General features: G+C 49.4%; 1 protein-coding gene across 1 annotated transcript in view; it reads left to right on the plus strand.

Annotated features, from left to right (window-relative positions):
• LOC131215481 (protein dead ringer-like) overlaps positions 1-16,395 on the plus strand; it is a 118,167-nt gene that overhangs the window by 34,533 nt on the left and 67,239 nt on the right. Inside the window, exon 5 of the mRNA XM_058209871.1 lies at positions 12,547-12,573. Within this exon, the coding sequence (XP_058065854.1) occupies positions 12,547-12,573 (27 nt within the window). The remainder of the gene's footprint in view (positions 1-12,546; positions 12,574-16,395) is intronic.

The raw sequence follows: 16,395 nt of genomic DNA on the forward strand, positions 1-16,395 counted from the left end.
AGCCCTTGAAAGGTCTTCACCGGGGGGGTTGCGAACTTGTGTTCGTGAACCCTACGTGCGATGATGCCCTGCCAGGTCCTTCGCCGATCGCGTTTGGGAGGTGTGAGCCACGGGACATATGTTTCCGTTTTGAACTTTCTAATGTTATTGATTGCCGGGGGTCAGAGAAGCGAACCAAATGGGCCTTGCACACCCTTCTCTGTCAAACATTGCAACATTGCTGCACGTTTCGCATCACGTTTTCGTGAACCGTCCGTCGTTGATAGCCCTTCCCGGAGGTGCCGGCGTGCAGCACAATGACAGTGCCAATAGAAGTACATTACTCTCACCCGTCATTCAATGCACCACCAACGAGAACTGCGAAGCATGATGTTTTCTCTCCAATTTTTTTCACTTACCTGAACTTACACGATCACTTCAAATTAGGGACTTACACTCTGAGCGTCCCTTTGAGCTCTAAAAATCGTACGGTTAATGTAGATCTAGTCAAATTTATTGGTTCATCTATTTAATACTTCGTGGGACTCAGTGAACTATTGCTTAGCTAACTATACTTAGGCTATTTTGATCAATATTAGTGCCGAGGATAGACATCCCACTACCATACTAAAAGCTTCTACATTTGATGATTTTTACAGCTGATTTTACAGCTACATTTACAGCTGATCAGACTATACCCAGTTAATTTCGTAGAATAATTATTACATGCATGGATTAGTGAAAAACTGATCATGAAGAATTGCGAGCAAAGACAATTGCCGTCAACTCGTTGGTACAGAGCATCATGCTTTACATTTATTTCCAACAGAACCTTCCACTAGCTTGTCCAACTTCCCGGCAACTCCATTGCTTGCCCATCTGCACATTACAAAAGGACATTACAGGACGTGGATGATCCAACTCACTCACACACGGAGCCTGAAACATCCTGTTTGCATGTTTCTTGGCACTTAACACGAAATATCGATCATCATCCCGTTTGGTTGGCACGGGTCGGGGCCACCGGATCCGTATCCGGGATCCGAACCAGTTTGAAGGGTAGTAGCACTCGCTATCGTGACCGTGAAAGCAGATAAAATTGGTAATAAACACAGCCCAAGGATCTGGGCCGGATAAATACACTCTTTCTCTCCCGCTCCCGCTGCACGGCTGTGTCGTAAAAGGACGCGGCCTTTGGTTGCGCCCTCGCCCCCTGGGTGCATTTCAGAACGGGGCAACGTCAGGGTCCAAGACATCTCTATATTTAGCGCTAGCGATTAATTTATCGATTGTCACGGCTTGTTGGAACAGTGCCCTGCTGTTGTGTGGGACATAAAAGGATGCACTCATCAGCATCGACCGAAACAATCGGAACTGGGAGCAACCGAAATTGCCATCTTTGAGAGCGGGGCTCGCCCGGGGTCGGAGGTCGAACCGTTACACCGAGAAGGGGCCCGGGGTCTATTAATAGTGATCACTTCATCAATTTCCAATCAAAATTAATCGTCTTCGGCGATACGTTTCGTTCCGCGGATGCTGGTTGTGAGCGGCGGCGGCAGCAGCAAGAGCGCGTCCGAAGGGTCGGTAGATTGCAAGATTTAATTAGATCCTTTCGACAGTGGGCACCATTTATGAGGGCGCTCCCGACGGAACCACACACTTTTCACGGCCATCGTGGGTGATAATGATACTCCTGTCCTCGGCCCCGCCCCGAGTTGCAGCGGCACTTGGGAGAGGAACGGTTTTCGGGGAAACCCAACAGCTGGAACGGGGGAAACGCATGAAAAAACGGGCGTTTGGGATTTTAATTTCCACTTTCGAATGCTGATGTGCTCTGTTGTGTGAATGTTTGTCTTGCGACTCACGCTTGGTTTTGGCTTTTTGCCTGACTGTAGTTTGCCTAAAACATTGTCCTATTTCTAAACACGCTTCTTACACACATTTGGACTGTGCGATCCGCATTTCATTCGAAAGTCCCAATACGAAAGACGTTTGTTCGAATTCTGGTGAGGTACATGTATTAACTTGCGATTAAATTAACGTTTCCAGTATGCTTCACACAGTCTGGTGTACTGCTGTGGCCAAACAATAATTTGCCTATAACACAAATACTCTCCATTTATTCTTTTAAATCTATCTTCTAATCATCACTTTTAAAATGATCAAAAGTCTATAAAATGTCTACATATGTTCCCATTTTAGAAAGGGTCTTAACGTTCGTTTTTGGCCATTCTTTGTTTTGACTCCTATCTCAACTGTTAACTGTAAAAGATGTCTACGGAGTGGCCTCTTGAATTTAGCGAATAGCTAGAAGTCAGCTGGTGCTAAGTCATACGACTGCGGTTGTTGCCGAACGATCTGGGTCGAGTTCCTGGAGACATGATCATGAATTACGAGTACAGTGTGATTTAAATACATTTCATTTTGTCTTGTTAGTCTAAAAACATCGTTTTACACATTTAAACTTGGCGATGTATTCCCATGAAATTGAGCGTTTTCGGGACCAATTGACATTTCACTGTTCTGAGGTTACTCAAAATGGCTTCCATTGATCTTTTCGATATCCCAAAAGGGACAATTCCTTAATTTTATTGAGGTGTAGCTGTTGATGATGACAGTCGTCCTGTCCTTGTCTAGTCTTCAACGTTTTCCCGACCCTCTTTGAACATTTTGTACCACTTATAACTCTTGTTTTTGATAGAGCTTACTCACCGAAGGCCTTCTGAAATATTTTCGGCATTTTTGGCAGCAGACATCTTATTCTACTTAAATAGTTTCTGAAATTATGAAAATCTAAGAATACACTTTCGATTGCTTACAAAAGGATCCGTATCTCAAACACTAGTAAATATTTTGACGTATTTTTTGGTACAGATGTTAGTGACAATGTGATCAACCTAAAAATATTTATCCCCATCGAAATGACAAAGAAGTTCAAAATCAAAATTCCCGTTACTGCTTGGCCACAGTGTTATGTCCCGTCCTATAAGTTCTCGATCATTTTCTCGAAGAAGATTGCAAAACGAGACTCTGTCCGGAGAGACAGAGAGATAGACAGAGATAGGGGAGTAAAAAACACAGCCAAATCGTAGCTGCAAAGCGCATCGACGACCGACGTATTGTCGCCATATGTTTGGCATTACATTCACGGATTCGGCGGCTTGGCTTGTCCCGACCGTCGCCGGCGCGCCCAACCAAAGGGATAGTAAAAGTGGCTACGTCACAAGACAAATGTACCGATTTTATTACTTTTCCCCGAAGTGGCCCCGCCACTCTCCGCAGCCGAAAGATGATGCTCAGATGACGACAAATCCGCCGGCTTCTGCTTCCGTGCGCTCGGCTCGGTTTTCCCGTTCGCGCCGCTGCACTTGGCCCGTCCGCGCCGGCCTTCGTTCGCTTAACATGAATGTCAATTGTTTTTATGTCCCCGTGGCCGCGCTGCCACCAGACGGAGGTTCGTCAATATTTCGGTGGGTCGCGCCGAATGTGGGTCAAACTTTAGAAAACTCGGCGTCACTAACGTGCAGCTGCAGCACCCTCACAAGCTGGGGCCCTGTATCTGTGTTTGTGTGAGCGTGTTTATGGCCGTGGAAAGCGAGCCGATAGGCCGGAGACGGAGCCGGAGCCGGAGATTGCCCTTTTTCAGCCCAGGGATCGCGCGGTGGGATCCCGTCCCGCCATCCGAGGAGAGGGCCGGCTTATGCAACATTTTTCACCGTGGTGTAGGTCATGGTGGTGTCGGTGCTGATTTTGTGTCACATTTCCACGCCAACTGGCGCGATCATGTGATGCACGATCTTGAGAGGACGCAATTACAGCTTCCTCCGTGCGCTCCTTCCTATTTTGGTCCCGCACTTCCGGTCCATTGTCGTGAGAATGGAGCCACAACACTTTATTATTAATGGGACTGTTGTTTTGCGCCGATGCCGATGCGTCACAGGGTACGTCCTAGAGCCTTAGCTTTCCTTCAAGAATGTGAACGCCAGAGAAAGTGATCGGCTTAGGGGGTTGGTTAGTTACTGTGGATGTGGGCGAACGATCCTAGGCTTATCGCTATTTTAACATCACAAATTAGACAGGGACCACCATCATCAAATGTTCGTCGTTCAGCAGAGAATTCAGTTTGACCAGCACTTCCTGATCCTTGAGGAAACTGCGATACTTTCGGTAGAGGAAGAAAGAATGGACAACTTCAATATGGTGCGTTAGATAACTAGTTGTTTTAAACTTACATTTTTGGACAGTTTTGTTCATCTAATACTGCGATAGTTATCGATCTAGCTGTCAATTATCCAATCAATATTCGATTATAAGGGGCACACTCGCGCTACGATATCGAGTGTAATGTATTTCGTTAAGGTGTAAGAATATTCTGTACGACATTGCTTCTGTACGTTCATCAAAACTTCCTTCAGCTATTCTCCATTTTTGTGTTTTAATATTTAATAATTCGATTATTACGACATTCTGTCATGCGCTCTGCCGAGACCCACAAACACACACATTCTTTCGCACAAAACTCTGAATTGCGAACCCATACAAATCGAGCGGCGTATCGAAATGGAAAACATTGCTGACGCGGGACCGATTGGGAAAATCAAAACGCTGTCAAGCAATTTTCCTTGCGCCTTGCGATTAGGCGCAAGCAGGACAGCTGGCTGCAGCGTGCACGCGCTCTTTCTCTCTCGCCGAAGTGAGTAGGTTTTGTTAACTTGTTTTATTTATGGGCCAATAATTTGATCATACGATGCTGGCTCTCGCTCGCACACATGGCAGCGGCGGATTCGCATCGCTACTCACACGCCATGTTTCGAGAGAATAGGACTGTAGAGAGGGTAACGTATAGTAGGGGAAAAAACGTGCTCGATTCTGCTAGCTTCGGATCGCATGTGCATGTGTAGTGGTGGTCCAATCGCTTATCTCAAATGTGCACTGTGCGCGCGCACGAGAGAGAGAGCTCTTTTTGCTTTACACGGGAAGCGAAGAGTGTATGCGTAGTCAACGATAGAAAGAGAGCTTATTAGAGAGTGAATGAGAGTGAGAAAGACAGCGTGCTGCCGAGTGCCAGAGGCAATGTAGCCAAAGGCGAGAAGCGAACGGCGATATCGATCATCTCGCGGTATAGCAACACGATAGGCTAATCTTGTGGTGTTGGTGATTAATAATCGGAGCGAGAGAGCAGCAGCTGAAACGGCAGCAGTCAATACGACCGTCGAAGAGATACCAACCGAACTCTTCTCACACTCTCTCACTCGTGCTACACGACTCGTGCGCACTCTGTCCCGCGATCGTGCGCTCTCTCGCTCGGCCGAGACGCTCCTGTGGAAGCATTTTTTTCTAAATTGCCATGTATTTAATTTTAGTTTATCGTTGACGCTGGCGATCGAAGTGTGTGCGCGATCATCGGTTGCGGTATGCTCTTCGCGGTTTCTCGCCTTCGGCGACGCTTGCGACGTGAAGTTTCATTTTTGTTTCAATTGTTATTCGTCCGTCTCGCCGTTCTATTGTCTCTGTGTGATTAAGATGCGAAATGAAAGTGGATACTGAAAAGGACCGGCTACCCAGTTCACTTAGTGGATGCAGTGACAGTTTCTAAAAAATTGATCACAATCGACGCGGAACGAAAAGCGAACGGAAACTGTCGGTTTTAATGGTTTTGTCGAAAAGTGCTAACCATGCGTGAGTCGTGCCAGACGGGACATAGTTAGTGCGTAGTTGGAATTGTGTCGCCAGGCGCCGAGCAGGATCGAACGTGCCGAACCGCATTGTCCTGGAGGCTGATATCATTACTCTTTGTGTCGATCGTCGGGTATGATTTAAGAAACAACTGTGAAACTGTGTGCGTGTGCATGTGCCCGTTCCAATGAATGTTAGTTGAACGAAGCAAACGAAAACAAATTGAAGCAGGCTGTGGAGTGGAAAAATATTCGAAATCTCGAAAAGATCGAACCAGCCTCGGAAGCGTCGGCATTTGGGACACCGTTCACCGACAGCCCTAGCGAGAGCAAGGCTTCAAAATGCTACCCGTCGATAATCAACTCAGCGAGGTAGGAAATGTGTTTTCGGTTAAATGTCGGGTTCCCTGAAAATGTGTACCTCGTAATCGAACGAGAAAAGGGCGAGATAAATAAATTCTGCCGTCACCGATCTTGTGCGTCCCTCGTACATGATCATCCATGGCTGTGTGTGCGTGGAGGAGGAAAAGTACCTCACGTAGTGTCGGTGTTTGGGGTAACTGTTTTCCTTGTTTTTTTTTTCTTCAAAACTGGACCCGCTCTTCCTTGAAAATGCTGATGCCACCTCGGATCCTGTGCAAACACGGACCACGACGGAGCCTTTTGTTTCCTCCGGTCGGTCGTTTGCTTTTGGTCATATCTTCTCGAAATTCTTTCAAATTTCATATGCAAATCCTAGACTCGGATATTCTCGAATGATCGGAGAAAGGTTCCAGAATGGAGAAGAAGCTGCCCACGCTTTGACAATCATCCTTCCAAACACGGACGGGCCTGGCAAACGGCGCCGTTGCGATCGTAAAACGATGGCTCCGATACATCAATGTCCCAATGTAATATTTGTGCTCTACCGAGCGTACTTTAAGCCTAGGCAAAAAAGCTGTCCTGTATTCGATTCGGTGGTTAATGGTCGATATGCGTGGTAAGGAATATTTACAGTTAAAGCATTAAACCACTGACAAATCTTTATTCTTGATAGTAACATAATTACGTCTTGTTTCACGCCTTAGTTAATAATCAGGCAATTTGAAAATGGTTTACGTATCAATTTTATAATATTGCCTCTTTTCTATATCGATTGAATTCAATACGGTTAATATAAAAACCGATGCGGCTATCGAAACAAAAGTGCATAACTTTAGTTGACCATATTAACTTACCAGTTTATCGGTAGAGCGAGTTACGCGTTTCAAAAATACTTTCTTTCAACTCATCACTCGTCCAATATTCCGACATCGTCAAAGACACACATTTTCCCGGAGGAGTTCGTAATCCACACCCTCGTGTCGTTTTTGATCGCTTCTGAATGACCCCGGGAACAGCATCGCCGCTGTGTGAAGTTAATGTGACAAATCTCATAATCCTCGTCGATTGCTTTGTCGTTCGGTCGCTCGCAGCCCATTTCCAGCTGTGTACGGTCACGATGCCCGGGGAGTGCCGGGGAGTAGCATATAAATAGCATCACATGTGGGTGCCGAGTTGTGTTTGGCTTTCGTTTCGTGTGTATCCTGTGCGCACCAACCGCTTCACGTCTTCGTTTGTTTCCACGACGGCGACCTCCAATCCGTTTCTCGTCCTCAGAGTGGCTCGAGCCACCACCCACAGCCATCCTTACCCATCCCTTTTCGACCGGCCCATTCAGCTGTTGTCCTTTTCAGAGTCCAAGCATCACCTTCTAATCTGCCTCAATCTTGCATGTAACGATTAAACCCGAACCCGGTCCGGCGTTTTATTCAGAAGCTGAACTCGAAGCGGATAATTGTAACGAAGTCATCCCTGTGGCGATTCGATTGATGTCACTCGATGAAGCGATAGAAAAGATGAACGTTTTCGTCGTCCTTCTACCTGTGCGGTTGCGGTTGCGATGGCACGAGCCGGACGTCCCTCGTACACCTGGACAGCCTGTCCTTTGGAGAACACGTCGATTGCATCAACGTCTTTATCCCTCCGTCGTTAGGGGCACGTGGAAAGATTTCATTGGAATCGACACCTATCGATTTGTATCCCCTCGGAGAGGCCGAACAGGAGGCAGATAATTGTGATGGGCTCTTCGAAGTGATGTCATCTGTTACAAGAGTTGGTGCTCTCTCCTTGGCTACCTGTTCGCTTGATCGGCTTTTTTACCTCGCGACCTTCTTCTCGGATGCTGATACGTCTCAGATTTATTGCCGTATCCCCGCAAGCAGCATAATGGGAGCTTACCCATTGTAAGCCCTCGAGAGCCCTTCGGAGGTGTGCCATCGCATGGATCGAATAGCGGGTGCAATGATTAACGACATCAGGTAGACAATAAAGACAACCAGGTAATAGTTGGGCAGCGAACACAATCAGATTATATTGCTTTATTTGGTAGAAAAGGACAATAGGTGGTCGATATCTTTGGTCGGACGGTTGTTGCAATATTTCACCAGTTACACGAAATTCATTATGGAGTAGACTGAAATAAATAGACCAATTGCCTTTGACGACGATCGGGTATGAAACATTTTGAAAAAAAAACAGATGGACGATTGAAAGCAATGTTGAAACACATCGTTCTAAAATAATTAAACGAAAGTGGTCATTTTGGCAGTGAAGCCAAGGGTATCCTTTTACTTGTTGCAACTCCAAGAAAGCGAAAGCCCTTAAACCAGTGGCGATGGTTTTATGCTAAGTGCGCCCATCACCAAGCCCATCTCAAGCTGCCGAACCGAGGCCAATCATGTCGAAGGTGTCCGAGCCCGTAGAAGGGACCGTCTGCCACAGGAAGTGATCAATTCAGATGTTCTCGATGCCGAGCAATTCAACCACCGCCGACTGCGTGGACACCCTTGGGCCCGACCAGCACCGAAGATCAAGATGTTTGCCATCAATCTCGGTAATCTCCTGCTGGGCCGGGCGCTGTTTCGTCCATCGCGTCCGTTCGGTTCGGTTTTTTGGAAGCCTTCTGGGAGCAAACGGATACGGTGCCGCATTTGTGAATGAATTCCGAGGCCGCCGAGTAAGAGAATACGAAACGTGACTTCGCGATGCCATGTCCGAGGCGAAGGACCATTTTGCCTTCTTCTTCGGCGTCCTGGATATTTGGTGTCCATTTTTATCACTCCCGGGCTCGGGGCCCCGATCACTGTCTCGGGGGAGGTACATTGGCCAGGCGGGTCCTGTGGCTGTACAAGGACGACCGGCTCAGCTGCTGTCTGCGTTGACATCCGTCTCCGTCTCGAAAATGGATGTCGCGGAGCAACAAGAGCTTTCGACCCTGCCGCTTACTGCTTGTTTACCGCCAGAAGACTACGCACGACGGCTAGGCTGGGTAAGGCTGCCGAAGGAATGCGGGGTACAACAGACGAGCCAAGGATACGGACAGAGCAAACCCTCGGTAACGGGAGAGGATTTACGGAAGAAATGTGCATAAATTATATCGGACGAATCCGATGGTCAGGACACTCGAGTCGGCCGGTGCAAGTCGGCAGTATTTCACCAAACAGCCATTACTTATGAGCTGCAATATCTCGTTCCTATTGTCCTGATGACGTCATGTGCTGCTCCTGTAATATGATCGTAGCGGACCAGTTGCTGGACAGTTTTTCAATAATTTATCACTCCAGCCAATCGGTGAATCCTTCGCAACTTATTCTAGTTGAACGTTTATCGGTTGCCCTTCAGCCTGTGAAGAGCTCACTGTTTCAATAGCGCGGTTTGCTTAATTAATTGATGTAATGAATGAAGTTATTAACACACACCAAACATTAAAACAAACGGACAACGTCCGACAAGACCTGACTCACCGCCGAACCCCCGGGACGCCGGCACATATGCAACAATGGATGCAGCATCTGCTTAGCTGCAACAATGTTCGCAAACGACGTTCGGTACCTTGTTTGCTGTTGTAACAGTAACATTCTAAGCCTCTCCGTTACGGCGAATCTTCTTTTATGGACTGTTTAAAATCGCATTTATTAGCCAACGCCGCCAATCCGGTCCGGCGGCGAAGGCTGCGGGACCTGCCGATCTTCTGATGCGGGCCCCCTTCGGGCACGTGAGAGCTTCTGAGTGAGCGGGGCAATAAAATCGTGCGCAACCGGCCTTCGTTCGGTAGCCGGGCCGACGATTCATTCATTGCTTCGAGACGCATCATCGCGGACCCACGGAAGCGCTGATCCTTTTTCGGTGCGATCGATGCCTTTCGGATCGATCTAATCGAGAGACGCATTCGCACAAACACAACCGGAGAGAATCAACGTCCTACGTCGTTGCGAGCTGAGTTTTACTACTCAACCCGCTCTCGACTTCTCGAGGGGCCGTTTGTTCATTAGCTGGCGGGTGCTAATATATCAATACGGTTGATTAAAACACCGCCTCATCTCACAATGTTGCAGCCGCGGCTGTACTGTGTTGGCCGCTTTGATCGTCACTTCGGGTGCGCAATCGGTTTTCGCCGCGACGCTCCGAACGCTCCCCCCTTCGTAATTATGTTTTAACGATTAATAATTTAGACTGGGCGAAGGAGCTGCTCGTTGGCTGCCAAGTTTTACACCGAACCGAACCAGAAAAGGTTGCCACCAACCAACCAACGCAGGGAACAAGGAACCCACATAAGTCGCGCCGCAGCTCGAGATTAGCTAATCTGATCGAAGGACACTGCCGGTGTCCGACGACTTAGCCCTACGCGTACCTCCTGGCAATCCATCACCGGGCGCAACGAGTTTGCTTTTTGTTAAATGTCGAGCCGAAGCCCGGGAGACGGGCCATGGACGATCGATCCCCGCGCGGATCGTCTGCAGAATTATCGTCTGATCCGATGTTTATTGATCGTAAAAGTTTCTAATAATTATGAAACCGAAAGGACCGAAAGGTACGCGGCCGCTTCTTGGAAAACCAATCCGCCTGGGACTTTGACGTTTATTTTTTTTTGCTTGTTTCGTTTAACTACAAATGGGTTTTTAGTTTAACTACCGACTGCGCCCGTTGCTGCTGGTCCAAGGTCTCTCGAAACGGGTAGGGAGCCTATTAAAGATGAGTTTTAATAGTGACCGCGCGCGGTTTATGGCGCGCAGAATATGTCTCACTCGAGAGAGACGAATTGAAGGTTTTTTTTTAAAATTAGTTTTAAAAGAAGGTGTGTGTCGGAGTGATTGTTGGAGTTTTGCGAAACTTCTGGCAAATTAGTAAAAGTTCTTCGATTCACCAATTTGATCTGGAATGCGACTGGTCGACCGTTGAGGCTGTTCTTCTTCTTGCGCCATCTCCACTGCTGTGTGCCGGTCAAGGTGTAAAATGATAATATTTGAGACTTCAAATCTTGGTCCGAAAGATGGGCATCGTTATCGCCAAGTCGGCCGGTTATTACGAGAACAATAAATTGCGATACTGAGTCAACTTTGTTGCCGATCTGAGAGATGAGAAGTAAGGCGTGATTCATTCGGCCGTGCATTCGCCGGAAAGTCCGGAAAAGCGCCACCCAAGCGTGGAAACTCAGGGCCCTGCCGAATGGCTTTATTGAACGACCTGCCGTGCCTTTCTGTTGTTTGTTGTCCGATTGTTGGTTGGCTCGTCGGCATTCTTCAGGCTTCGGCTGCGGCGTATTCGGGTATTTCCAGCAGCAGCAGCGTTGGTCGTCACCGTATTTAGTGGTCTAGATTATGTTGTTGTCCTTTCGTTGCTTTCTCCCTTTTATGTTTGCCTCCCCGGGTGCCAGCCTCCGTGCGACCCTGTCGACGCGCACCCTGCTCGCGTCCTGCCGGTCTGGTTGTAAAGTACCGGGTAAACCCTCGGCAATGGCGGCGGCAGCAGCGAGGCGGCCCATTAGTGTAGGGGCCGGGTCGCGCTGGGCACACGATGCATTGTCCTGGAATTAGGTGAAAAGCATAATAAAAAAAACACATCATCCTGTTGAATACCTGTCGCCTACCGGGCGAGAAGAGAAGGGACGGCAGGGCAGCAAACCGGGACCGGGTCAACATCTAGCTGCCACCGCACGCCGTGAAGAGGGAGCCGCACAAAGAGTATGTTTTGACTTGTTGCACGCGTCCGGGACCTCGCCGGAGGGAACGCCGGCTGAACCAGGAAAGGCATAACGATACGATTAGCCAGAGTCCTTAGCAGAGGCCGCCAATCGTTGAGGCTGTGGCTCTCAGGCAGGACCGCGGGCTGGACATTAAAAAAGTGAGATAAATCACCGAGGGTCACGGGTCCAACCAAAAACCGGAAAGTCTCTCGCGCGCCTCGGCAGGAAGAACGGAACCGTGTTCCGTTCCGAATATTTAGGAAAATGATTCCAACAAACCGAGCGTAATTTCGTTTCCTCTGCCATAATCACGCCACGGACCATCCATCCAATCTTGGGCAACATGAGCTGATTTATTATTTCAAACTGCGCGGTCGCGCGCGCCCGCCCCAGAGAGGTGTAATGATCTTTCAGCAGCAACCCCCGGTTGGTTCTAGGGTGGCACGACCCCCCCAGTCGCCTTGTCGTCCCGCGCGCTCTCTGGCGTCTGGCCGGTCGGCGCAGACCAAATCAATTTCATCGGGTATTAATTTAACGTGGGTCAATGTTTTGGGTTTTTATGGTTGTTACCCGCGCGGACCCCATCTCGTTACCCCGGGGGCGAGATGATCCGATGCGCCTAGTTATTGTAATTCAGCGTCTCCCGTTCGCCTCCCTCGAACCGATTGAAATAATAACTGATGGAGCGGTGCCGGGATGGGTGCCGGGAGAAAAAGAACTCAAGTTTAAGAAAGTTTTCGGGCGGGGCTGGTTGAATGAAATCGATGGATAATTGCGTGTGGTTGTGTGCGCACGGAGCATAACAATTGGTAATGGATCCCCGGTACGTAGGAGACGTTGGATGGACAGCGCCGCCACAATTCGCAATGGAAAACCGTGGGATCCCCAGTACGAGGAACCCGGGTGGCGGGGGACGACTTCTTTCCCGGGACCACCGGCTTTTGAAGCGTGTAATTGATATCCACCCATCAAGGGGACGAGCATAGAGTTTTTGTTTTAGTCTCTGGAGTCTGGGACTAGAAGGGCCTTTTAGGCTTTCTGGGGTCTCCCAATACGAACTCAAACCAAATGATGCCCGTGAGATAGCATCAAAATGGAATAACAAATGACAGTTGTCAGTCCGTTCAATTGGATTTCTATTAGACGTACTATAAGTACTTAATTACATATGAATACAGAGATATTCCACTTTGTGATTGCAACTATTTAATGATCTATGTCTATGATTGAAATTAAAGTGTTTTCCGTTTATATCTTTTTCAATTTTATGTTATGCCACGTGGAATTGAGTCATGTTATCCTACTTATAACTAATAACTAACGACATCTTACAACCAGTTAACTTTAAAAACTTCAGATAATTAGCCCCCGAATTGTTGCGTGGATAGAATTATTGCATCTGTGGATTAGGACTTCGTTTAGTTGGTTAATTTCAAGTCTTTGAGTCTTTGCGCACCCGCAAGATTTAGGACACAATTCGTTGGTGTTCTCCAGTGTAAATTAAGGATCATCATGAGAATTGAGAATTTTATTCAGTCTGATTTGGTTTGTCTGGAAGTTAGTTTTGGAGCATTGCGACCACAGAGAAGAGGCATAGGTTAAGAGAGGGAGGAAAATGATTTTGTATATGAGAAGTTTATTTGAAAAGTCTAGTTTTGATTTTCTGTTGAAGTCCGTTCAATTCATCGCGCGTTATTCGTAAAACATCGCCACCCGAACACTCGCGTGCGATGTTTTTCTATTGAAATTTTTGTCGCACGCCTCCGTCCAATGATTGTATGGCCCTAGTTGGTTATCCTAGTCACAAGCTTAACAGGCTACTTCTATCGAAAGCAAAAATCCGTCGATTTTGTCATCCCACTGCACTACTGGCGGATGGTTCTCGTTTACGCGGAGCTCCGGGAACGCTCCGTAAAGTGTCATTACGCCAGTCTCCGCCAGTGCACGAACCACGCGGTGTAGCGATATGTAGCCTTGCGGCGGCCTCACTCTGGTGCGCGCGGGATTGGCCGCGGGATTTTATGGTCGGTCCGATTCGGATTGAAACCCATCGGAGGCCATCCGCGTGGCGCAGAGCGAGCAGCGAGACTCGTTTTACTGTTTTCACCCTTCTCCGCGCGCGCTTGTCCGCCCTTCGTCCTCGGGGCCGGGACGGGGGAAATGTTATTAATAATTGTAATAAGACATTTTATATCCAAACGTCAAAACATAACCCACGGAACATCATCGGCTGATGAGCTCAGGTCGGCTGAACGGGCGTTCGACCCCGCGGCGGCGCCGGCGGAGAGACCACGAGGGAGGGGAGCAGGAGGGTCGACCCAACCGGGGAGAGCGAAAGGCAGATTTTATAAGATTCATTTATCATTATGATGATTTTTTGCTGTTGTTTTCACGATCGCGCTCAACCTCTTGGGCGCGCGTGGCTTGGACCGGGTTGGACCCTCTCGGTACACCGTCCGGGGCCAGTGTTCCGCAATAAACCGGTGATGGGGTGTCTGTGCCACGGATCGTGTAACGCACACGCAGCCGGGAGACCGGAGGAGGAAGTCAGCGTAGCGCCTAGAAGGACGCTGGTTGATTTTTTGTTTGGACTCGGCCGGACGACTAGAACGGGCCTCGGACTTTGGGACGGGTCTAAGAATTTTCTAATCGCCAACGACGGTGGGAATTAACTACCCAGACGTACGTGTGACGTACGGCCCCATCGGACGTCCAGAAGACCTAATGATGCTAGGATCCCCGGCCTCGGCCTATCCCGTACCGTGAGGGTCACTCCAAGAGCGCTCTGTGAATGCTTTCTCATCAAATTGAGTCGGGTGAAATCAAAATTCTGCATCTCTGAGTTGTTTCCTCGCGCCCGAAGCCCGTTGAAGCCCGTGTGCAATAAATCAACCAACCGAACTTAGCATTCGCACAGCGCACCTCCCCAGAGCCCTGATTGGCGCGATTAATTAATCCTACACCAAGTCGAGTGGTCGGTCGGTTGGTACAACGTGGAACACGAAATGAAATAAAATGAAGTAAAAATGATTGAGAACCCCTCGCCGCCGTCGCACACCGTTCCGTCGAGGCCGGGCCCGCGGTTCATGTGTTAATACTTTTTTCTGCGCCGCGACCCGCTTTGATGAAATTCGAACTTCGCCCAGTTCGAGGGACGATGCATTACTCCAAATGCAGCGCGGGGCTTGTGTTGTGTCGGGGATGTGTGGCTTGTAGTTGGAGCGCCCGACTCGACTCGGCTCGGATTTTGATTAATTGTAGAATAATTACAGAGAATGGTGCGCGGGGTGTGCACCTAGTCCACTACATAGTCCACCCCTTCCGTCCGTCCGCCTGCGGTATAATGGACAACTTTTCTGTTTCACCCCACCCGGTACGGTACCGGGCGGACGAGTGGCCGGCGAGCATTACCGGAATCCATGGCGGGCCGTTGGGTTCAAGAATTTTGATTACACTCCGACACTCGCCGGTGCCGGTATAATTAAGGACATCGATCAGTTGCGTCTCCTGCGACGCGCTCCGTCAGGATCACTCGCCCGCCCTGGCCCAAGAATGATCGAGACACGGCAGTCGCTCGAGAACGCATCGCTCCTTAACGGGGGGACATCCACTAGTCGTCCGGAACCGAAAAGACTGGCCTAGAGAACACGCAAGAAATATCGCCGAAGAACATGGCTCCACTCCGGCACTTGAACTAAAGCTCCTCCCAAAGCGTTCGAATCGATCACCGGGAGAGAGAGTGGAGAGACCCCAACGGGCGCCGGTCGGTCGGGGATGTGTTGAGTGTTTTAATTTCCCACGGTTACGGGGCGCGAATCTCAATTTGCAATTTTGATTACAAGAGGATCACGGCACCACGGCACCCTCCACACGGTGGCCGGGGCCGTCAGAGCGAGGCCACTTCTCAGGCTCCCCCGGCATCGGTCAATTGGGCTCAGGAGTATTAGCTCTCGCTCAGCGTTCGCTCCTATATCTACTTCAGTCGATTGGATTTCGCCAAGTGTGCGGGGATACGGGATCTGAACAGGCCTACGCAACGGAACGCTTACGCCGATTGGACCAGGGGATCGAGAATCGGGACCCGCGGAAGCGCGTGGCTCATGTTTGTGTAGCAGCACACGCCCAGGCCGAGCATCCCCAGGTCTGTAACGGTCCGGTCGCAGCCAAACATGGGAAGCCCACGTTCCCCGGGCTAGGCACACACCACTCCAGTGGTCGTGTCTAGCTCTCTTGGTGCCCCTCCGGCCGGACCCAGCCCGGCCCGTGATTCGATCACGGTTTATAGATTTCAATAAATTAATTCTCCAAGTACCCCGGGCGGGCTCTCTTCGGATCGGCCAGCTAAGGATCGTTGCCACGGTTCGTTGGGCCGGGCCCTTTTGTTTTTGGGGCCCCGGATGATGCGCGCACACTGAAGTGGGCGGAGGGGATCCTCGAGAGGCCAGAGGCCTGAGTGGGCCCGAGGCAAAAATGGCTGACTCACGGACGGAGGCGCGTGTAGGCGCTCATCGAGCTGGCCAGCCAGTAGAGTGGCGCGGTCCATTTCCACCGCCCAGCCCAGCCGGAGATCCCGTTTAAGATGATCACCCTTGATCGGCTGAGATCATCACGCCACGCGGCCATCCGGGGTCTGCTGCTGCTACTCGCTCGATCTAGGAGTCGATCAAAAGGCGCGATCGAAACCCGGCATCTCCCAGC

Source organism: Anopheles bellator, chromosome 1 (assembly GCF_943735745.2).
Source record: "Anopheles bellator chromosome 1, idAnoBellAS_SP24_06.2, whole genome shotgun sequence".
In the NCBI taxonomy this organism is placed as follows: domain Eukaryota; kingdom Metazoa; phylum Arthropoda; class Insecta; order Diptera; family Culicidae; genus Anopheles; species Anopheles bellator.